The sequence below is a fragment of the Schistocerca serialis genome, chromosome 6 (assembly GCF_023864345.2).
Source record: "Schistocerca serialis cubense isolate TAMUIC-IGC-003099 chromosome 6, iqSchSeri2.2, whole genome shotgun sequence".
Taxonomy (NCBI): domain Eukaryota; kingdom Metazoa; phylum Arthropoda; class Insecta; order Orthoptera; family Acrididae; genus Schistocerca; species Schistocerca serialis.
In genome coordinates this window covers 729344413-729368395 of record NC_064643.1, presented here as the reverse complement: position 1 = coordinate 729368395, position 23983 = coordinate 729344413, and the positions used below count along the sequence as shown (strand labels likewise).

Sequence of the window (23983 nt, the reverse complement as noted above, 5' to 3'; positions counted from 1 at the left end):
ACACAGTCAAATGCAACTCACACACACGACTGCAGTCTCAGGCAATTGAAACCTCACTGCAAGCAGCAGCACCTGTACGTGATGAGAGTGGCGACTGGGTGGGGCTAAGGAGGAAACAAGGGTGGGGAGGTGGAGGGATAGTATGTTGGGGGTGTCAGACAGTGAAGGGCTGCAGGTTAGATGGAGGGCAGCTTCACAGCCTGTGCCATATGGATCCTCCCCACCAACACCAGCTTTTCTGAATTGTGCAGGTGGAAACTTTCCGTGCAATACATCTTACATTCCCGTAAACTTCCTGGCCTCAACCTTTGTTCGTCACTGTCCTCACCCATCCAGCCCCTTCCCTGTTCCCATTCCAGCACTATGCAGCCATCATTCTATGATCACACCCAGTCTTTTTACTTCTCTCCTTTTCTGATACTTCCCCCTCCCCACCTCTCCGCTGCCCTGTGTATAACCTGTAAAGCTTCACTGTCCGCCACCCCCACTGTACTATCCCTCCCCCTCCCTGCCCCAGCCTCCTCCTCACCCCCACCCAGTTGCCACTCCCACCATGCACTGCTGCTAATGCTCGAAGTGTGCTTTCAGTTGTCTGAGACTGCAGTTGTGTGTGTGTGTGTGTGTGTGTGTGTGTGTGTGTGTGTGTGTGTGTCTGTTGTATGCATGCACCTGTCTATCGTTTACTTTATTTGTGACAGTCTTTTTGTTGTGCCAATCTGTGACTCAGCATCTCTACTATATGGTCAATGTTGTTGTTGTCTTCAGTCCTGAGACTGGTTTGATGCAGCTCTCCATGCTACTCTATCCTGTGCAAGCTTCTTCATCTCCCAGTACCTACTGCAACCTACATCCTTCTGAATCTGCTTAGTGTATTCATCTCTTGGTCTCCCAATACAATTTTTACCTTCTACAGTGCCCTCCAATGCTAAATTTGTGATCCCTTGATGCCTCAGAACATGTCCTACCAACCGATCCCTTCTTCTTGTCAAGTTGTGCCACAAACTCCTCTTCTCCCCAATTCTATTCAATACCTCCTCATTAGTTACGTGATCTACCCATCTAATCTTCAGCATTCTTCTGTAGCACCACATTTCAAAAGCTTCTATTCTCTTCTTGTCCAAACTATTTATCGTCCATGTTTCACTTCCATACATGGCTACACTCCATATAAATACTTTCAGAAACAACTTCCTGACACTTAAATCTATACTCGATGTTGACAAATTTCTCTTCTTCAGAAATGCTTTCCTTGCCATTGCCAGTCTACATTTTATATCCTCTCTACTTCAACCATCATCAGTTATTTGGCTCCCCAAATAGCAAAGCTTCTTTACTACTTCAAGTGTCTCATTTCCTAATCTAATTCCCTCAGCATCACCCGACTTAATTTGACTACATTCCATTATCCTTGTTTTGCTTTTGTTGATGTTCATCTTATATCCTCCTTTCAAGACACTGTCCATTCCTTTCAACTGCTCTTCCAAGTCCTTTGCTGTCTCTGACAGACTTACCATGTCATCGGCGAACCTCAAAGTTTTTATTTCTTCTCCATGGATTTTAATACCTGCTCCAAATTTTTCTTTTGTTTCCTTTACTGCTTGCTCAATATACAGATTGAATAACACCGGGGAGAGGCTACAACCCTGTCTCACTCCTTTCCCAACCACTGCTTCCCTTTCATGCCCCTCGACTTTTATAACTGCCATCTGGTTTCTGTACAAATTGTAAATAGCCTTTTGCTCCCTGTATTTCACCCCTGCCATCTTTAGAATTTGAAATAGAGTATTCCAGTCAACGTTGTTGAAAGCTTTCTCTAAGTCTACAAATGCTAGAAACGTAGGTTTGCCTTTCCTTAATCTATTTTCTAAGATAAGTCGTAGGGTCAGTATTGCCTTACGTGTTCCAACATTTCTGCGGAATCCAAACTGATCTTCCCACTTTTCTTTTCATAATGTTGTTACATTCCATCCTGGATTTTCCATTGTTTAACTTTCTTACTATGTTATTGGTATAACCTGCTGCTAAAATGTTTGTACCAAAAATAACCCCCAGGTCTTCTGTTCTAATCATTTCATTCATTCCTAATGAGAGTCATGATAATCCATCTGGTGCATTATTTTGTGATCCTTTTATGTAATTAATTTATACCTAAAATTCATGTAAGAATAACACCCACCCCCATTAATCAGTTATGTATTCATCTACTTTCCATAAGGAAAGCCAACATTTGATAATCAGTATAGATAACTAATTCACATCCCCAAATCAGTACTTGAAATTTTTGTATGCTCCATCCAATAGTTAATAGTCCCTTTCCAATACCTGTATTTAACTCATTATTTAAAATCCTACTTGCAAAGGCAATGGTACTATGCTGTCATAAATTAGGGTCCCATTCACCCTGAAATAATTCACATATCATGCCATCTTCTGAGGCATCCATCATGAATGTAAATGTTTGGAGCATCACTGGGTGTTTTAGTATAAGTGTGTTGTGCCATAGGAAAATGCACTTGGCAGTACAATAGTGGGTTCTTTAGTTTGCTTTGGGAGGAGATTGGTTGGAACTATAAAACATAAAATATTAACTCAATATTATGAAAAGGAAAGTTGCTACCCACCATATAGCGGAGATGCTGAGTTGCAGATAGTGCATAGTGCCTATGTGCCACTCAGCTTCTCCGCTATATGGTGAGTAGCAACTTTCCTTTTCATAATATTGTTACATTCCATCCTGGATTTTCCATTGTTTGAAAATATTAGTTCAGTTTATTACAATATAGATATGAAGAAATATTTAACTTGGTAAAATCCAGTTCCACAGGAATGTTCTGGGTATTTACAACTATCTGAGTATTATTTGTAACAGACAAATTTACAAGACTCTTAATTTGGAGTGTAATTGATATAATGTTCATATAAAGTTTTGCCTAAGATACTTAACACACTGGTAGATCCATCAATTATGGTGGTGTTCCAAAGATCTAGGAGGCATGGATACACTGGCATTTCTCATTCATTAGTGCAGCATGCAGTGACCTTTATTTCCTGTGGTTTCATTGTGAGGTGCCAGCCTTGCTTTGGCACCCCATTCTTTGGATAACACCACAAGGTGCATCTAATAGGGCTTGTTTGATATTTTGAAAGGCTTTCAATGCATCCCATATCCACTTTGACCTTTCTTTTAATAAGAACGACACTCTGGAATCATTCATAAGCTGACCTTTATATGATGCCATTAAAATCCTTCCAGTCCTAAAGAAGAATGTAATTGCTTCACATTTCTAGGTTCTGGACTGTCCTTGACTACTCTTATGATTCTGGATGTGGTTTTATTCTTGTATTATTACTAGATATAATAAGAATTTCAGTTCTTGTTTACCAGAGTGTGATTCCAGTAGTTTAATAGAAATACAATTTTCATAAAATTTTTGTAAGGTTTTAGTTAATAATTTACTATGTTATTCCCAGGTCCTAGAAACCAGTAACATATCAAATAGCTATAAGATTAATTCCTGTCGTAGTTCATTACTTAAAACTGCATCCAGTGCATGTATAAACACTGTTACAGAGATGTTAACCTAAAAGATAGAACTCTAAATTGGTATGACTTTTCATCAAACAGAAATGCAGTGTACTGAGTCGAATTTTCATGCAGTCTTGCCTGCCAATATCCAGTAGTTAAGTCCATTGAACTAAAGTACTTCACTTGTTTGAATTCAACCAGCAATTTGTCAGTACCACCTGCTCTGTCTTTCTCCATTTCTCTCTGTTTGTTAAGTGTGGATATTTCTATACTAAGCACACTCCTCCTTTAGATTTTCACACTGTTAATAAAGGATTGTTATGTACACTTCTCCTCACTTGATTTGCAAGTGAAACAGAAAGGGAAATGACTAGTTGTAGTAGTAGTAGTAGTAGTAGTAGTGCAACGTACCCTCTGCCGTGCATAGAATTTTGGCTTGAAGAGGATGAGGATATAGATGATAAATTTGGAAACAATGACCACCATTCGAGACTAAGACATTTTCACTTATATTTGTATTATTAGAACAATACAGTATTACGTAAGTTATTAAGTTATTAGCAAAATTCATAAACATGATTACATCTGGTAATGCAAGAGTTATGCGAAAATTAGGAAATAAATATGGCCAGTTTGAAGAAAGAGAACTCTTCTGCCCTACAGATACCTTCTCTTTTATACACATTTGTTACTTTTTATTATTCACACTTCAGTAGAGCTTTAATATAATTTCTGTTGGTGGTCATTTATATACGTAATCTCTTAAATTTTATCTAATAGTTAACCACTCATTACTCAGAATGATTAGGTGAGGAACTAGGTAACTCATATTGCCCTCATGCTGCACGTAGCTTTTGGTGAATTTATAGCTGCAGCACATCTGCATATATAACATTTATAAAATTGCCTGTAACTTTTGATATACATGCAAGATTTGAAGTGTCTTCATATGACATGATCATTCCAATGGTTTAATTGTTATTAATTTCTTTTATTGAGCATTATATTCATAATTAAAAACAGTTGTAACTTGCTTAATACGTGTCATATTATTATGTTTCACGTTGCAATGTGTTCATCTCTTTACCAAGAATTTTGTAGTGTATCATGTTTTATTGTGTCATGTTTGTAAGTCTGTAATATTGTTGTCATTGTTGTTACATGTGGTCTTATTAAAATGTAATCCATAATTATTTAATCGATGGAATGGTCTACCATAATTTTTCTTCTGCCATAATTATTTAACATCTCATTGCATAGTTTCATACAAAAGTACTTTGAAAATAGTAGTAGTAATAATAATAATAATAATAATTATTATTATTATTATTATTATTATTATATGACATAAGCTGCAGAAAAGTTATAACATAAAATTTGTGGCACCTTAGTAAAATATGCAGATGTACAGAATAATTAAGATAAGTAAATGTAACAGCAAAACAAACGTTGCAGACAGTTACAACTTGTAATTTCTGGCATCCCGCATAACCTGCAGATGTTGCCTTCCTTCTGTCTTCTGCTTCCAGTCCTGAGCATATCAGTAAACGACCTGAATCCATAACAATAATTCTGCAAATATAACATTTGTTTGTGAGAAGAACTCCTATCCTGTTTAAATGTTGGGCTAGGCAATCAGGTTCCGTTATTAATCAAACGTTGGATACTACTTCCTTCCTCAGTTTATTACTGAATAGCACCCAACAGTCTTGTATGTTTTCTTAATGTTCTTTTTTGATTTACTTAGTAATATGGGGTAATTTGGGATTCCATAATTATCTTGTTAATAAATTTCTTAAGTGTGTTAGATGGAATGGATTTTTTGTTAGCTTCTATATGTTTTCCTTTCTTGGCCAATTGGTCAACATTCTCATTTCTGTCGATTCCTACTTTTGAAGATATTCATTGAAACACTGTTTCCTTATTTCTGTCCATGATATACTCTAAGATTTGTCTTCTTTCATTTATGGTAGTTGTTCCTGTGGAGAGGTTTGTTGAGGTAGCTTGAATGGCTGCTGTAGAAGTAACCAATATTACAGCTTTTGTAAATAAGTAGATTCTTTATATAAGGATGTTAACTGTTAGCTGGGTTGATATATTTCAGTGTAAAACGTCATTGTACACTGCCCAATAGGGGAGTGTTGAGAAAACAATTTGCATTGCACCCCAGCTCCAGCTTTGTCATGAATATGTGATCTGTCTATATATTCTAAGCCATCCTGGTTCTGGTTATTTGTCATGTAACATCTTTATCACAGTTGCCTTTAAAACCATATCTGAAGTCTCGTTCTTAGTAATATTCTCCACTGTCAACTGGTTTTTTACAGCCTCATAAAAGGTTGACAATTTTTTTGAGATCCTCTGTAATTATATTTATGTATAGGCTATTCAAAAAACTTTTTCATCTGCTATTGGTGTTGTTTGTGTTTTAAAGATGTTTCAGGCCAGATTTCAATCCAGTTTGCATTCTGTGAGGTGTTCATTTTAGTGAATATTCTTATTGCTTATTTTTTGATTCCTTTTGTGATGGAAAGTTTTTTTGTGTGAGCATAGTTTTGACTGTTCTGGTTATGATGCAAAGTGCTTGCTTCTGTATTCTATCCAAAGTGTCTATCTGGTTTTGTGCTGTGGGAGTCATTTCACCTCCATATTTAACAACAAGTTTCATAATTGTATTGATTGTTTTGTTTAAGGTGTTCTGAGTGCAGCCCTAGTTTACTCCAGCTAGTCTCTTCAAGACTGGTATTCTTTCTTGTATTTTTTCTTTAATAGTGGTAACACAGTTGATGAAGCTTAATTTACTATCTAATAATGCATGTAGGTATTTAGTAGATCTTTAATGTAGTTTCCATAAAAATGCCATACACATGTTATATTTCATTCATTGTAGTCTCCATTGTGATCTCCAGCTACCACAGCCATGCCTTTGTGGACCCACTGGGAAAATCCCATATCCACTGGTCACTGCTTACCTGAGCCTGCTCTTCCTGGCTGCCACATTGGCAGTTAATGCTCCCTTTATCAACTCTCATTCCACGACCTGGTTACTCATAATGTTACAAGTTCCCTCCCCCAAATCCCCTCCAAAAGTATTTGCTTTTTCTTTATTTGAGTGCAGCCCTAGTTTACTCCAGCTAGTCTCTTCAAGACTGGTATTCTTTCTTGTATTTTTTCTTTAATAGTGGTAACACAGTTGATGAAGCTTAATTTACTACCTAATAATGCATGTAGGTATTTAGTAGATCTTTAATGTAGTTTCCATAAAAATGCCATACACATGTTATATTTCATTCATTGTAGTCTCCATTGTGATCACCAGCTACCACAGCCATGCCTTTGTGGACCCACTGGGAAAATCCCATATCCACTGGTCACTGCTTACCTGAGCCTGCTCTTCCTGGCTGCCACATTGGCAGTTAATGCTCCCTTTATCAACTCTCATTCCACGACCTGGTTACTCATAATGTTACAAGTTCCCTCCCCCAAATCCCCTCCAAAAGTACTTGCTTTTTCTTTATTTTTATATATAAGAGTTGTGACTTCTCATAATGATCCTCAGCCCAAACAATTTTGCTACTGGATAAGATCTACTGAAATTGATGAATGAATGAACACCCAGATGTTAATAAAAACAATATTTTGTGCCACTTATTCCCTTATATCTAATGAATCTTAGGATTTGCTTCCCACTTCATAGCCATGTAGAATATTATTAACGAAAGTTATTTTTATCATAACTTGATACCAAATCTATCATGCTGTGAAACAAATAACTGAACAGTTGTAATTAATCACAATTACAGATGAAGAGTATAGAGATGAAGATAATGAAGAGGAAAACATTGTGTCATCTGAAGGTGGGAAAACACCTGAAAAGCAGTATGAAAAGTGGACTATCAAACGAACACGTCCACAACCTTGCGACATGGAGGTGACATTATATAAACTAAATAGGTCGCTTCCACGAATTTCACATAGTATCACCAGTAAGTGTGCAAGGTGTGTTGGATACATTGGCAAGACAAAGCTCTTGGCCTATATTTTTCTGTTACCGGTATCTTTTTTGTTTTGTGTGCCTAAGGTATTTGACATTTGTGAAGGAAATTGATAAAGTATAGTACTAAAATATTAACAAAGTATATAAAAGTTGTCACTTACATCACAATTTGAAAATCCTTAATTCCCTGAGGGTTTACAGAGTTAAAAAAAATGGATGCTTTTCATCACACTTTTCATCAGAAAAAATTGATTGGACAAGCTTCTGAGTTGACTCATGTTATATGAATATCAACAATCTGACTGATTTCCAGTTTATGACACCAAAAAGTGAGAGATTAGTTTCTTAAAGAACGGTGGAAGGTGCTTCAGACAAATCAAATATTTGTTCACAGTCCTCACTATTGTAGCTCCCAACATACCTCCCAATGAAACAGTTACCACCTGTTGTTGCTTCAGCATGATAATTTAGCTCACCAGAAAAATAATGAAGTCTACTAACAGCATGTTAGTCAGCATATAATCAAACATGCTCAGTCCCCATCTTCTGTTTAGCTAGTACAGTGAAAGTATAGTGCAGATGCGAATCTTCTGTTCTTCATTGACTGGGATGATCATCAGGCAACCATTGAAGGGCTTACTTCCATCACAGTTTTTTTCTCCAGTTTCATTCTGTAATGGAACTAGGCAACTTCAGTGGTTGTCTGATAAAAGTAATCATGCCCAATGTATCAATACTTGAAAGATAAGTAATGGTTTGTCAGGAATGAAAGTAAGTTAATGTTGCTGTGAAAGAGAATGAAGAGTTAATGCTGCTGGGAAATCAAATACTTACATTTAGGGTGTGCAGTAATATGTAGCAAGTACCAGATTGAGGCTGACAATAAGGTGCTGTCAGCACAGATTGTGGCTGACGATAAAATGCTGTCACAAATCACCCCACTCCCTTCTTGTTACAATGATGGCAGGAATGAGAAGACCGTATTATAAAAGAATTACAAGAACAATATAAAAACTGAGGTTTAAATTACAGAGTCTGTATTTTATTCACGAGATATCAAATATGGAAAATTTCAGAAATGGTTTTGCATCACTCTCATGACATACAGGTTTGAGGAAGAGAGGGGGGGGGGGGAGTATGTTTGTGTATGTACAGTCACATGTGTCATTGGCGTAAATATAAGGCTACATTTTCAGTTAAATACAGGGCATTGAGTCTCCAGTCACGGCTTGTGAACACTGTTCAGTCGACAACTTGTGCCAAAGGGTTACTTGAAGTTTAAGAGATGTGTCCTTTATGCAAGAGGGGATTTAGCACAGGGTGTTTCAAGCTGAATTGGCGTACACCACAGAGATGTCATTTGAGCATTTGACCACTATTGTGAGACACAGACCACTGAAGATCTGCCTCATAGCTATTGCCCGCAGACAACAACATCAGCTGAAAAATGCTACCAACAGATTCTGTTACGTAGATATCCTGAGGTGAACACCACAGAATTGCAAACCACCTTTTTGAAAGCAACTGGGAGGGTTGTGTCTGTTCTGACAGTTCACAACCATCTCCACATGGCCACCTTAGGCATCTAGGCATCCATTATGAATAACAGTAGAACCCCTCCCCCTCCTTCTCCACCGGCACTGTGGAGCACAAAGGAAGTGGGATGTGGCCTGAATCAGTGACACTGGATTCTCTTCACCACTAGGGCAGGATTCGTCTGACATCTGATGATCAACATAGAAGAGTGTGGAGCTGGCCAGGTCCCAATATACATCTTGGGTAAAGTTCCTAAGGGCTGTGAAGTATTGGGACAGTCTCTCCAACCTGTTGTCCAGCCTTACAGTCAACATTTTGGTGAGAGGTTCATCTTTCAAGATGATAATGCATTAGCACATTGCCTCCAAGTTGTGAAAACTTTCCTCCAGGAAACAAGAATCAACCAGAGAAGACACTTGCAATGTCTGCTGACTGGAAACTAACTTAGGAATGTTCAATTTTAGGAAACATCCTCACACAATGGATGATCTCATGAGGGCCACCACTGAAAAGTGGGATAGGCCTCAGCAGCAACATATTGACCACCTTGTGAATGCAATGCCGAGAAGGAGCCAATCATGATACAGTGAACAAGGTGGGGCTATATGTAGAATTTTACCAAGCAGCAGATTTTGGTGTTTTTGATGTGCAACGACATATACATTTGAACAGAATGTCTTTATTTTGGTTATTGTTTTGTTTCTGTGTCACAGCTGAATTATTTTTTATGCTTATTTTTTTCATTCTCTGCTGCCCTTGAATCTAAGCCCATACCAGTTTGCAGATATGGTGTAATGTCGAACTTCTTTGGAGTGTTTTTTAATATTACAGTGAGATAAAATGACTGGCAGTGGATTCCCAACTAATATTGCTTGTATGTTCCTCCCTCTGAGAGTAAAGAGGACTACATGGGGAAGGTTGGAAAGGAGGGGCTCTTCAGAGAGATCTCAGGTTGAGAGGACCTTAATTTAATACCACTCTCACTCCTGGCTACCTCTGCACAGGAAAATAAAGTAGTAACAATATCCACTTTTTCAGACCACAACAAGGTGGTCAATTCACTATTCACCTACCTTGAGCTCATGTATGATGGTATCCACAAAGTTCTAAGTAATTTAGAGAGCGGGGGAGGGGGGGGGGGGAGAGGGAGAGAGAGAGAGAGAGAGAGAGAGAGAGAGAGAGAGAGAGAGAGAGAGAGAGAGAAGCTGTCATTATTTCCACTGGTGGATAACTTTCTAGAGACCTTACTTATAGAAGCATTTTGAGTATTCTATAACATAGGCTTTGAAAATCATCTCACTGTTATTTTGGAAATGTCTGCCATCAAACAGTTTCTTCCACCGAGGAAAGAGGAAAGGTCACTGGGTGCCATGTCAGATGAATATGGGGGAAGAGGCAAAATTTGATAGCCCAAAGAAGCAGAATGTATGATTGTGTCCTATGCAGAATGGGCTTTGGTACTGTAGTGGAGGGAAAGCATCCCCTGGCACAGCTTCCTGTGACACTTCATCTTCAAAGTGTTCTGTAACCACGTCAAGAGATTACAGTATTGTGTCCCTGTGGCAATTTGCCTCTTATGAGCATAATCTGTTAGCCCCACAGCATGATGCATGGTTCATCGCTTCTTTCGATGGTGGTGAATCTCTAGTGTCAGAAGACGCGGAAGTTGAATGTGCACCTGGATACCCACTAGGGCTCTCTGTGCTCTGGCAAGCCCGCACCACGAGCCTCGTCATGCGAGGGTGCCACTCTCTGTATCACGTGAAGTCCACACCCAATCGTGTTTCCCACGGCCAGCTATTTAGGCGGCTATGAGGCACTACCCCAGCAGTCTGATACTTGCCGTAGTTCTCGTGAGCATCTCAGCCATACTGCGGTCCAGTTCTGTTTGTCATTGTTTGGATTGTTGCTGCGTGTTGTTGTCTCATTGTGTTTATCACCTCCGTCTTGCCGGTTTGCCATGTGTTGTGTCCTGGTCAGTCGTTACTTGTTCATCTGTCCTGTCTGGTTGTTGTTAGGGATACCTCCAGCACCTCCCCTGCCTGGCAGCGTCGAGCCTCCATTCTCTACCATGCACCGGTCACTCTCGGCTGTAACATTGGCAACAAGGTAAAAGGTTCGGTAGCATAGAGGCTAAGTTAGTCTGTTTCCTGGAGCAACAGCAGCAGCCCATGCAGCAGCAGCAGTGCCAGTTAGATGTCTCCCAGCAATCCTTGCAGTTGCTGACGGACGAAGTCACAGCACAGGATGCCCTACTGCATGAGCTCCCGGGTGCCCCATTTTCTGATGTTTCCCCACATCTGCCACTGTTTCTGCCCATTAACATCTCTGTGGCTTCAAAGCCACCAGTCGCCCCTCATTGGCGGTCCCATGGGTCACTTACATCTTGCCTGCAGTGCTTTTCCGCCCACTCTCGCGCAGACTGTCCCATTGCTGGAAGACGCACATGCTCTGTCAAAAAGACAGCCCTCTCCAATCTGTCTGTCTGCAGCTGCTCAACCCATTTCTGCCCCTCACCCACGGAGTATCGGGATACCATCCACACGTTGCAATCAGTCGTCCCACTGGACACCTCATTGACACAGAAGTTGTTCCTCATGCTCAACATTTTTAACGTGGACGTTTGTTTCCCAGTCGATATGGGGGCCACTGTTGCCTTGATCAAGCTGGCAACTTATATACACCTGGGTTCCCTGCAGCTGTCTCCCTCCTCTCGGCGACAGGTTGCATATGGTGGCAGTTCTGTCACCCTCCGTGGGCAGTCTTCGGTCCAGGTCACCTATAAACACGTTCCCTATCTCCTGACCCTACTGGTGGTGGACCACCCCTCGGCTTCAAACATTTTTGGACCCTATGCTTTCACACTGTTTGGCTTTTTGATATCTGACAAAGTTAATGTCGTTCTCACTGCCATCCCATTCTAGGACCTTGACAATCTGTGCTCGGGCTATGCCTCTCGGCTTCAGTCTGACTTAGGGTGTGCTTCGGACTTCCAGGCGCACATTGCTCTCTGGCCAGATGCTCAGCTGCAGTTCTTCCAGGCTCAGCCCATTCCGATGGCCTTACATCCAGCTGTCAAGCAAGAGCTTGATTGCCTGCAGGTTGCTGGCATCATTGAGCCCATGAAAGCGAGTGTTTGGGTGACCCCATTAGTGGTGATCAGGAAACCCAGTGGCTCCCTTCGCCTATGTGGGGATTTCAGAGTTACAATCCGTGCACAGTCCCAAGCAGTCCCAGGTTGAAACTTATCCCATTCCCCAACAGGAAGACCTTCTCGCCAAACTTGTGCATGGCGAGTACTTCTCGAAGATCGACCTGGCAGAGGCTTAACACCAAATACCCTTAGATGAGGCATCCCAGAACATCGCTATTATCAACACAAATTTCGTATTATATAGCTACAAGCTCCTTCCATTTGGTATTTCCTTAGTGTCAGCCATTTTCCAGAGGTACCTGGAGCAGCTCACACGGCCTAACCCGGCTTGTGTCAATTATCTCAATGACATCTTGGTCACTGGCCGTACACGCCACAAGCATTTGCAAAACCTCGGTACCTTATTTCACATGCTGCAGGCCGCAGGTCTACACTGTTGGCTGGAAAAATGTAGTTTCTTTCAACTGGAAGTTGAATATGTGGGGCACTGGCTCAGTAAAGATGGCATTGGTCTGTCAGATCACAACATCATGGCCATCAACTCCCTTCCCCACGCCAAGGATTTATCTGACCGCCAGGTTTTTTTGGGCAAGGTTAACTACTACTTAAAGTTTTTACCCCAGGCTACTGACATTGCACACCCTCTCAATCGCTAGCATCTCAAAGGGGTGCCTATCAACTGGACTCCTGCCCGTGATCTAGCTTTTCTCCACTTCAAAACTATGCTGAAGTCCGCCCCTTGGCTGACTACCTTCTTTCCAGACTGCCCCTTGGCTGTGACAGCTGATGCTTTGATCTATGTCTTGGGACAGTCCTGGCTCACAGGAATGAGGATGGCTATGGACAGCCCATTGTGTATGCGTCAAAGACAATACCAAAGCACAGAGAACTATTCTCAGGTTGAGAAAGAGGCTCTGGCGATTGGGTTTGCCATTCAGAAGTTTCCCATCTACTTGTCTGGGATGAAGTTCACTCTCCTCACTGATCACAAGCCTTTGGTTACCCTATTTGGCCCACAAACACTCCTTCCAGAGTGAACTGCTCAGTGTCTCCAGTTCTTACACAATTACACTTACGTTATCCAATACAAGCCCACCTCTCAACACTCCAATGCAGATGCCTTGTCACATCTCCCCTTGCACCCTGATCCCCTGCATCCCATGCTTGCTATGCCACGGACACTGGGGGATGTCCCTTATGAAGACATTGGCTTGCCGGCATGTGTATTGGCCCGGCATTGATGGTAACTTCGAACGCTTGGTCCGTGGGTGCATGGTGTGTTTGCCTGCCCTTCACAATCATTTGCACCCTGGCCCATGCCTCGCTGGCCCTGGGACCACATGCATCTTGATTTTGCGGGCCTGTTCTTGGGATCAATGTTGTTACTCATTGTGGGTGCATACTCCAGATACCTGTATGTGGTGCACATGGCATCCACCATGACTGATGCTACATTCATGACCTTGGCTCAGGTTCTTGCCATCGAAGGCCTGTCTCGTACCTTGGTCTCTGATAATGGGCCCCAATTCATCGCAGCCTCCTACCACAAATTCTGTGAGGCCAACGGTATCAAATACATTCACACCCTCCGTTCCATCCGTCCTCCCGTGGCACAGCAGAACATCTGGTCAGGAGGTTTAAACAACAGCTGACAAAATTGGTCAAATCCTTTGCCACCACATTGGCCCTCACCTTATTCCTGAGCACTTATTGCACCACTCCAATCAATGGCCATAGTCTGTCTGAACTCCTCCATGGGCGGCAACCACAGACCCTGCTTTATCTGCTGATGCCATCACCTTCTGAGCCCCGCTTTCAACCCTCTCAGCACTACACCTTGGGCACAGCTGTGTGGGCCCATGCATATGGGGGCAAGGCTTCTTGGACTCCCACCACAGTAGTCACGACCCATGGACTGCGTATCACGTTGATAGAGACGCAGAAAGGGCTCGAACACTGTCACCATAAGCAACTCCAACCTGGTACCTCTCCTTGGCACCTCACATCCACCAACTCCCCACCTCCTTCTAGTGTGCCCACGGCCCTCGAGTTGGCCCCACTGTTGATGGCTGCCGGCTCCCCACAGGCACACTGGCACTCCTTCCTGCATCCACAAGAATTGGAGGTGCCATGTGTTGCCCTGCCCTCCAGTGATGTTTTGATGGATTCCATGGCCTGTCCTCCCAACCGCTGGTAGTAGAGGAGACAGGGTCTCCCTGTGTTCCCTCCTTCCACCCACCACGGCACCGTCTGGGGCGTTCCACCCCTACACACAGGTTTCAGGAGGGAGGGATCTGATGTTGGAAGTTGAATGCGTGCCAGAGGGTGTAGCAGTTCACCTGGGAGTTCTTTTTTCTTCGTTTATTGCCCTCGGTGTCGACGTACTGTGTTGCTACACTGGCTGAAAAACAGGTTGTGGAAGTACAACACAGACTACTTTAAATAATTTAGCCGACAGATGCACAGTTGTGTTTCACAGTCTTTTACTTTCACTGTTCACCCCCCCCCCCCCCCAATATTACACAGTTATATAGCCAGTGCACTGTTGTTTAATTTTCGATAAGCGATAAGCCTCATTAATAGTTTTCAAGCAAACCTCCACATAATGCTACAATAGTTTACTATTGAACATCTATGAGCATTAAAAACCTAACCACAAAGTTCACAGTTCTTGAAGAATAGAAAGGTATGTATGGAGTAGCCATTGTTGTTTTAACACACGGCCTAATTGTGTAACACTTATTTCACAGTTAAGTTGATGCATTCTTGTTGTTCTAACCAACATAGGTTTCTCGTCTGAAACTCGGCCATGGACTGACTGTCCCCGGACCAAAAATCGGACCCTTATATATTCTCACAATAATAGGCCTGTCTCGAGACAAAAAATTGGACCCTTATATAGTCTCACAATAATAGGTGCTGAAACTACACATTGTTCGAAGTTAGAAATTACAATTAAATCTTAACTCATTAAATTAACTGAATACATCAAAAAATTGGATCTTTTTAACAGTTTCCTCTGTTCCAAGGTTTAGGCCAAATTAACAGATATCATTGCACAAACAATACTTTTGACAAAACTGGAAATTACTTTGAATTAATTAAGGACTGGCTTTGCTAAAATGTTTTCCAATAGAGCCAAATAAATACTTTAAGAATACTAGCATTTTGTCTTCCAAATGTTTACAATTGTTATGGAATTTATATTTGTTTATATGTCAACAATAGAGTTTAAGTTACGAAACAATTACTGATTTCCCACAACAAGGAAAGATACTAAATAGGAATAGTCTAAATAAATTAGAAAATCAATTACATACCTAAAACTAAGCACAAAAGTAGATGTTGTGTTATATTCCTTAAAACTAAGGACCAACCTTTCTCTTTCATGGAAATGTAGATTACACTTGCGTATGTTCATGATAATTACTTAAAAGTGAAAAAAACTAGTTTAAGGAGGCAGATGGCAAAACAAGAGGGGGACGTAAAATTATCCCAGCTTGCTTCGTCACAAGGGTATGGACCTGGATACCCAATAGGGGTCCCTGTACTCTGGTGTGCCTGCACCACAAGCTTCCCTGTGCGAGTGCGCCACTCTCTGTACCACATGAAGTCTGTGGCCAATCGCATTTCCCACCGCCAAGTATGTGGGCGGCTGTGTGGCGCTACCCTAGCAGTCTGGTACTTTCTGTAGTTCTTGTGAGCATCTCGGCTGTACTATGTTCCAGTTCCATGTGTCATTGTTTGGATTGTTGCTGCAACATTGTTGTCTCGTCATGTTTATCACCTCCATCTTGCCAACTTGCCTTGTGTTGTGTCCTGGTCGAGCATGGTGCCTGTCATCTGCTACTTGTTCATCTGACCTATCTGGTCATTGTTAATGATACCACCAGTGGCTGCCCCGCCTGGTAGCTCTGAGTCTCCATTCTCCACCATGCACCACTCACCGGTTGCTCTCAACTATAACAGAATCAACATGTTTTCTTTGCTTGTTTTGCTCTTTTGTCTTATAGTCATAGTGATGTACCCAAGGTAATCAGGCAGCTAAAGAATTAATCTGGGTTGACCTGTCACAGATGCAAATTTTCCTTTGCTGCCTCAGTTGGCATTCGTTTTGAATGTGGGTTAGCAGTCATGAAACCCTTTGTCATGTTTCAAATGTTGTACTAGATGTCGAAACTAATCCTTACCTGATTTTTCCATTGCCCCATTATCACCTCCATTGTGATATGGCAGTCTTTGAGCACTAGGAGCTACACTTCAATTGTGATTCCTGGTTCTTTGTGGAGCATGATGTGCCACTTAGTGCTTTGTCATTCAGATTTGTTTGACCTCACTGGAAGTGTCTGTACTGCCTGATCACTGTGTCATATGATGGTGTATTATTGCTTTACAATTCACCAACTCAGCAAGAATTGCTGCTGCATTGTTTCCCTTCAAGTGCAAAAAACAAATTGCCACACAACACTCCACTTTATCTATGGCTGCATAATTTTGCACTGGCTGATCTAGCGGCTGTACTGCCGCATGGATATTTCAATGTGTGCCAAGACTGTACACATGTATCTGCAAACAAGCAAAGAGTTTATTAAGTAACTTTCTATTTTTTGAGATAGTAAATAAAGTTCTGCGACTGTCCGTAATACTTAGGGACCAGCTTGATACAGCAGATGGATCTCTCTGAAGATAGGGTGTGATGACACAGCTCTCCTTTCTGATCTTCCCCAATCTATACCTCTTTCCTTCCTGAGGGATGAATGTACAAGTTCTGAAATCTAGATATAATTTCTTCTACTTCTAAGTGTGCCAATCTGCAGTATTTGGGATTTTATCTCCTGAAGTTATAGAATGTCTAGTCATTCTGTCTTTTTGCATGTTAACAGTTCCATCAATTGAATTTTCCTGTTATTACAAGTAATATAATGTAATGCAATCGAATAGATAAAAAATCTGTTTCCCAAGGAGGAGCAAGACAATACACATGTAAAAGGTATTAAAGATCACAAGCTTTCAGAGCAAACAGATCCTCCTTCTGGCCGAAGGGTTGAAGAGGAAGGAAGAAGAATGAAGGAAAATGACTTGTGAGGTTTGGGAAAAGGGGTAGAGTTCAGAAATGATGCCCAGAACCCTGGGTCAGGGGAGACTTACTGTGTGATAAGTCTCCCCTGATACCAGGTTCTGGGCAACTTTATCCGATGGTAAATCTCCCTTGACATGGGGCTCTGGGCAAATTTCTGAACTCTATCCCTTCCCCTAAGCCTCACCAGTCCTTTTCCCTATCCCCCCATCCTTTCCCTTAAACATTTTTGAAATAATTTAATACATTTATACAACAATACAATATATTTAAACAACTTAAAATCCAGGCTGGAATAATGACAGTATTGTGAAAAGGGCCAAAAGGCCTTTTTCTAAAGTAGACAACACACACAGATTCACATGAACACTACTCACATACACATGACCACTGTCTCTGGCTGCTGAGCCCTCAATGAGTTATGCTTGTGTGAATCTGTGTGTGTTTCCTACTTTAGAAGGCCTCAGTGGCCTGAGACAGTGATCATGTATATGTGAGTTGTGCATGTGTGAATGTGTGTGTGCTTTTCCTACTTTAGGTGAAGGCCTTTTGGCCAAAAGCGTCAATGTGTAACAATCTTATTGTTGTGTCTATCTGCAGCTTGATTTCTCCTCTCTATATGTTTATTTTTGTTTGTTTTTTGAAGTGTTATCATATGAGATTTGTACACTGTCCTCACTGTGCTTAAGCAGAACTAATATATTTTGTGCTGAAAAGCTGTTTTATTTACTTGTGTGTGTTAAACTGACAAGAAAGTAATAGTTAAGGACAAAATTATGAAGATAAGAACTGTGAGATGCTTCCTTTGCAGACCTTTTGATATCCAAGAAGTTCAGTTGAGTAATCTGGTGCTGGTGGTTGTGAACTCACTATGCGTAACAGACGACAGTACTCGTATCAGTACAATGCCAGTGGAGGTATCATACAATACGACGCTAGCATGCTACAAAGAGTGGCACGCACTGCACAGGCGGAGGCCTCCTTTTTGCATAAACAACCATACGCAGGTGGGTGCAGGGCAATAGAACACACAAAGAGAAAAAAGACACACAAGGGATTCTGATTTTTTCATTTCTATTTTCCCAATTGTTACAAGTATTCCTCCACCAACCACAGTTAATGTTTACTTTTCCCCCCTCTGCATTTCAGTCCCTCTTTTTCTACCCTTGTGTATTTTTTTATCTTTGATTAGATTAGATATATTATTCATTTTTTATTGTATTGTATATTTATTGGTCCTTCAGCTCATACAGGCTGCATAAAGCACAATATGTTGCAGTAGACATAATAACAGGTGACATTGTGATGGGTTACTGTATGTAAAATTCTCTGATGATTACATTTAAAAGTTCATTGCTTCACATAGCAGGTATTCATCAGAGAGAAAATACTAATTAAAGAGTTCTGAAAACATGTAACAGACAGATATTTAAAGAGAAACAGCTAATGACTATTGGAACTCTGCAGACAGTATCAATATCACATTATTCAGGTATGTTGCAGAGTCTAAGATCTACAACCATAATAGTCATATTCAGTTATCCATTTACTCACAGTTGCATATGGAACATAAATTGATAAAGTGACTGAGACGTATGGTCCTTGTTGTTCACACATACTGCCATTTTTCATGACAGAACAAATTATAAGAATCCATGAATGCTGTAAAAGCAATGCTTTATTAGAAGTGGCAGCTGACTGTATAATTTTATTTCCATATATTTAAATCCTTTGTTGTACAGTTTCATTGATAGGGGAACCAGCATTAGTGATCTGTCTAGTTTGCGGAAGTTTTTAGTTGTGAAATAAGTAGTTCCATTGTGTATTGCCATGGGAGAGGTAATACACCTAAGTTTCTTAAACAGTGTTGTACACATTTCTTTTAGGCTGTTTCAACAGTATTGTTCTGACAGTTTTCTGTGAGAGTTTAAACAATTACACTGACTCTACACTTTGGCCCCCAAAAGTGATTCCTTAACTAATGAAACTATATCCATAGTGAGAAGATACTTGAGGGTATGGAACATACCAGGCAAACAGAAGTGCGTAATACCTACATGTTTATGCAGGAAAAATAGTTCCAACTTTATGCAGACCTATTTGTTATAAAACTGCTCTCTAATATTCAGCTTGTTGATTTGTAACTTAGCATTTTCCTTCAGTTTATTGTGTCTTTCTACAAATGAATTAATGATTTCATCTTCCAATAATTTTGTGATGTGAAGATGAGTCAGTGTGTGCATCTTAACTTTCAAAAATTCAGATGGTGCTTTTTCAATACTTTTGTGGTATGTTGAATTCATGGCAAGTTGAACTATGGTACCACCTTATACCATTCATTAGGGTTATCAATACTAAACTTATACACAATTATAGCCAAAGTAAAACTGATCCTCTCAGTATGTCCATTGTCTTTATGGAGCACTGTTGTTATTGAAATGTGTTCATTTCCTTCTGTAACGGAGTACTTGGAAAGTAAAGCAAGTCTCTCTATCAATAATTACTTTGAGACTGGATCCCAAAATTTAGTTTTCTTTAGTTCCGTCTTACTAATTGCCTCTACTGAAGAATATGCAAGAGGAGTAAAGATAGTGCCGGTAGGTAAGTGCATCGCTGCAAACAGTCTCAGTAGAAAAGCAATTTTATAATAACTCGTCATGTAAAAAACGTGTGATGAAGGGCATCCTGTGTGTAAAATGCAACTTCTGGTTACATGAGAGGTGTGCGAACATAAACCTGGAGTTCATACATGACAGTAATTGTTGGACCTGTTGTGATTGTGTGCATGATGAATGCGAAGTGGTACACACAAAAAACAAAATCATACAATTATTAAATAGTGATACTGAAACCCTCAAGAAAGAAATAGTGTTCCTCAAACAAGAGAACAAAAAAGTCTTAAGTGAAAAAAGTTCGTGATATAGTGAAAACAGTGAAACAGTGGCGGAAAATAGCCACAAAAACAGTTGTATTGATATTGTTAAATGTGATTTGCAAACCAAAAAAAGTCTTATTTATGACAAAACAAACATAATATCAACTCAGAATATGTTGAAATTACAAATAAATTTATGTGGACTACAGGAAAGTCCAAAAACAGAACATGAAACTGTCACGAAATTGGAAAAACTAAAAGAGAGTACTAGAAACAGTGCACCAATTACTCAAATAAGTTTTCAGCACTAGACTCAGCCAGCAAAACAACAAATAGTGTAAGTGAAAGTAAATATAACGAATCCTCTGATAAAGGCCAAAATAGAAAAATTCTAACACCTGGAAGCACAAAAAAGTTATTACTGTATGCGGACAGCCTCTTTGTACTGTTAAAGATGATGTCAGTCTCCCAAAAGTTGGGTATGTATCATAGAGCATGTGAATGTAGCATGTATTATGTGGGGTAGACTATCAGAACAGTCGAGAATGCCAGGAACATTAGCAACAACCAAAAACAACCAAGCAAATCAGCTGTTGCCGAGCACTGCCTGGAAGATAATCATGAAATGAAATACAATGAGGCTGGTAATATCATGCAAACACCAAGTTTCTCGGACAGCGTTATTAAGGATTATATCAAAATAAGATGTCAGAAAACCTAATAAACAAGGATGGTGGTTTCAGTTTATATAACACTTGGGATCTGGCTGTCCATTTATTAAAATCTCATCACTACCACATCCACCAGAGTTTGAAAACACTGAGAGAATTTGCATTTCATAGAATATCACTGAGAGCTCAGAGAAATGAAAGAGCATCAATGGAAACAGTGGATGTCAGGAACTGAACTTCGCCATAAATACCAACAATATCTTACAGTCTGGTTGGAACCCAGGCAGCAAGTACACATAACAGCAGAACAATCACAGTGAGGAAACTTGAGAGAGGACAACTTCATCAGACTTAGAAAACTTACACATATTCACTCAAGCATAAGTCACTTACATAGCCTCTGTTGTCTCCAGGTACTTAGCCTGGACTGCAATTGTATGTGAGGGAAGCAGCACTTGGGAGTAGTAGGGCTACAGGAGAAACGGGGAGGGGGAGTGATAGCAGGGTAGGGAACGGTGAGGATACGAGTGCCGCATGTAGTAATGTGCATGTAAGATGTGGGATGTGACTGCTATAATTACAGCATCTGGAAGCTGAGCTGATGGGGATGGGAGGGAAGTGGTGGGATGGGGCAGGAGGAATGACAATTCAGGTGCACTGGCAAGATGAAAGTGTAGGTAGCCAAGGAAGGGGACATCCAAGTGGAGACCATGTCATAACAAAGGCTGAGACAGAGGGGGTTACGAGAATGAAAGATTTGTTGCAGGGAGAGTTCACATGTACCCTATTCAGAATAGCTGGCGGTGTTGGGAAGAATACAGATGGCACAGACTGTGAAGGCGCATTAAACTCAGACACATCATGTTGGGCAGCATGCATAACAACTGGGTGGTGGGTAGTCCAACAGTCTCTTGACCACACTTTGGTGGTAGCTATTCATGTGAACAGACAGTATGTTAGCTGTCATGCCCACAGAATGTAGCACAGTGGTTGCAGCTAAATTGGTGAATCACATAGCTGCTTTAATAGATGGCCCTGGCTTTGATGGGGTGAGGGATGCCTGGACTGGAGTGGGTGGTGGTAGTGGGAGAAAGTATGCAAAAAGTCTTCCATAAAGTTCTGCTGCAGGGTTTTGAACCATGAGGCAATGTGTTGGGAGCAGAGGTGGAATAGGGATTGACAAGGGTATCAAATAGGTCGGGTGGGTGATGAAATACCTCCGTGGGAGGGGTAGGAAGGGTATTTCTCATTTCAGGGGACAATGAAAGGTGACAAAACTGTGGTGAAAAATATGATTCAGTTGCTCCAGTCCTGAGTGGTACTGAGTCAGAAGAATAGTGTTCCTTTGTAGCCAGACAATGAGGTTTGTGGTATAATAATGATATCTTATGGCTCAACGGCTAGTGCAAGTCTTTCAGATTGACACTTCCTGGGCAACTTGCTTGTCCCTGAGCTGTGGTGCCTGGAGTTCCCAGCCAGTCACCTGTCCAAACTATAACTGTACCTAGTACTGCTCAACTTCAGTGACAGGGCAAGAACTGGTGTATTGAATATGATGGTATGTGACTGTTGGGACAAGGCATGGAAGATATGTTTCTGGACAAGAAGGGGAGGGTAAATTTGGTCTATGAAGGCCTCAGTACAGTATTTGGCATGTTTGGAGGGGTACTCTTCCACAACCATGGGTGGCTGAGCTGTTTTGAAGTGTCTTCTTGGTGTGGAATGTGTGTCAGATGTCCATGTGGATGTCTTGGTGGTGGTTACTACTTTTGATGTGGCTGGAGGTAATGATGTAGCCAGGTCGATATTGAAGAAAGTGGCTCTTTATGCTGAGGGGTGCCATACAACCTCTTGTGGTAAGCTCCTTAAATAGTTACACAATAAATTTTCTCTCTGTAAAATTTGTTATCGATAACTAATCACAATTTAAAAACAACACTGTCGTTCATAATTATAATTCTAGGAGGCGAAATGACTTAACACTATCCATCATTCAGCATTAGTGCAGTCCAGAACAGAGTTAGTCATAGAAATTTTTGAATGCTTACGCAATAATGTGCAGTATTTTCACAGCAAATAATGAGCCTGCCTTACCATTGTTTCAGGAGAAAGAAGTTGAACTGTGTGGAGATGCAAGCCACCTTTGGGTTTCGTATGTGATGCTTGCTTTAAGCTGGGCAGTTGCTGGCTTTATCTCGTAATATGGGAAATAACAGAGAAGTAACTTATTGTCTGTGATATTTTGACTGGTGCAGAATCTCCAGTATGTATTTCAATGCTACACTCAGCATTTTACATGTTCAGGAGCTCAATGTATACATACATATTTCACATTTAACTTGCATCTATACTATTTCTGATGCATTATTAGTACTAAATTTAATACCAAAATTTATTTATGTTGCAAATGTATCTTCCGAACTGTTAACACTTAATTATGTTATTGGCTATATTTTGTTATGTGAACAATTGATTGAATTTGTGGTGAGAATTTTTATATCAGTTTTTGAAATGTAACTATTTATGAAATAAAACATGTAATATATCTTGTTGTCATGTGTACAAGCACAGAAAATATACTCAACTTTGTAATTTGAACATGAGGGTGTTCAAAAACAGTGCAAGACTACAAATATTTTTCTCAGATAAATCATTTTTCAAAACTGACACGCAGTAATGGTGTGGTGCCAGGTGAAGATTATTGAAACTACTTGACTTGTACTGTTGCTTTCCCTCACTTTTTATGATGTGATGTAAAATTGTGGTTGCCAATGGTCCATAGACAGAAAATATTTGACTGTCATTCATGAACCTCCAGATTACTGTTCTTATCATGCCAACAGCCAGTAATTTTAGGGTATTCAATAAATCTAAAAATACTTTTTCTTTCTTTTTATTTTGAATTGATATAGACACTCTCTTTAAAACATGTATTTAATATTTTGATTAATTGTATGATACTGTAAAACTGAAGATAACTTCTGAACTATCTGTTTGAAGCATGGAAATTAGTGCATCATTTGGTGGCTGTCTGATATATCAGTTAACATCAGTTGTATATAAAGAGATGTATACAACTTGTATCTATCAGGTAATGGCATGATAATAAAGTCATATAAATTTGCTTTCCAGTTTGCTGAAAATGTA

The 23983-nt window shown here is 40.4% G+C and overlaps 1 protein-coding gene across 2 annotated transcripts in view; it reads left to right on the top strand.

Moving 5' to 3' along the window:
- The window catches only part of LOC126483961 (voltage-dependent calcium channel subunit alpha-2/delta-3), an 832874-nt gene extending 809156 nt beyond the window's left edge, over nt 1-23718 (top strand). For both annotated transcript variants that reach the window (XM_050107259.1, XM_050107258.1), the window contains 3 exons: nt 7330-7525; nt 18102-18297; nt 22942-23718. In XM_050107259.1, coding sequence (XP_049963216.1) covers nt 7330-7525; nt 18102-18297; nt 22942-23037 — 488 coding nt within the window. In that variant the 3' untranslated portion in view covers nt 23038-23718. The remainder of the gene's footprint in view (nt 1-7329; nt 7526-18101; nt 18298-22941) is intronic.
- The last annotated feature ends 265 nt before the right edge of the window (nt 23719-23983 follow it).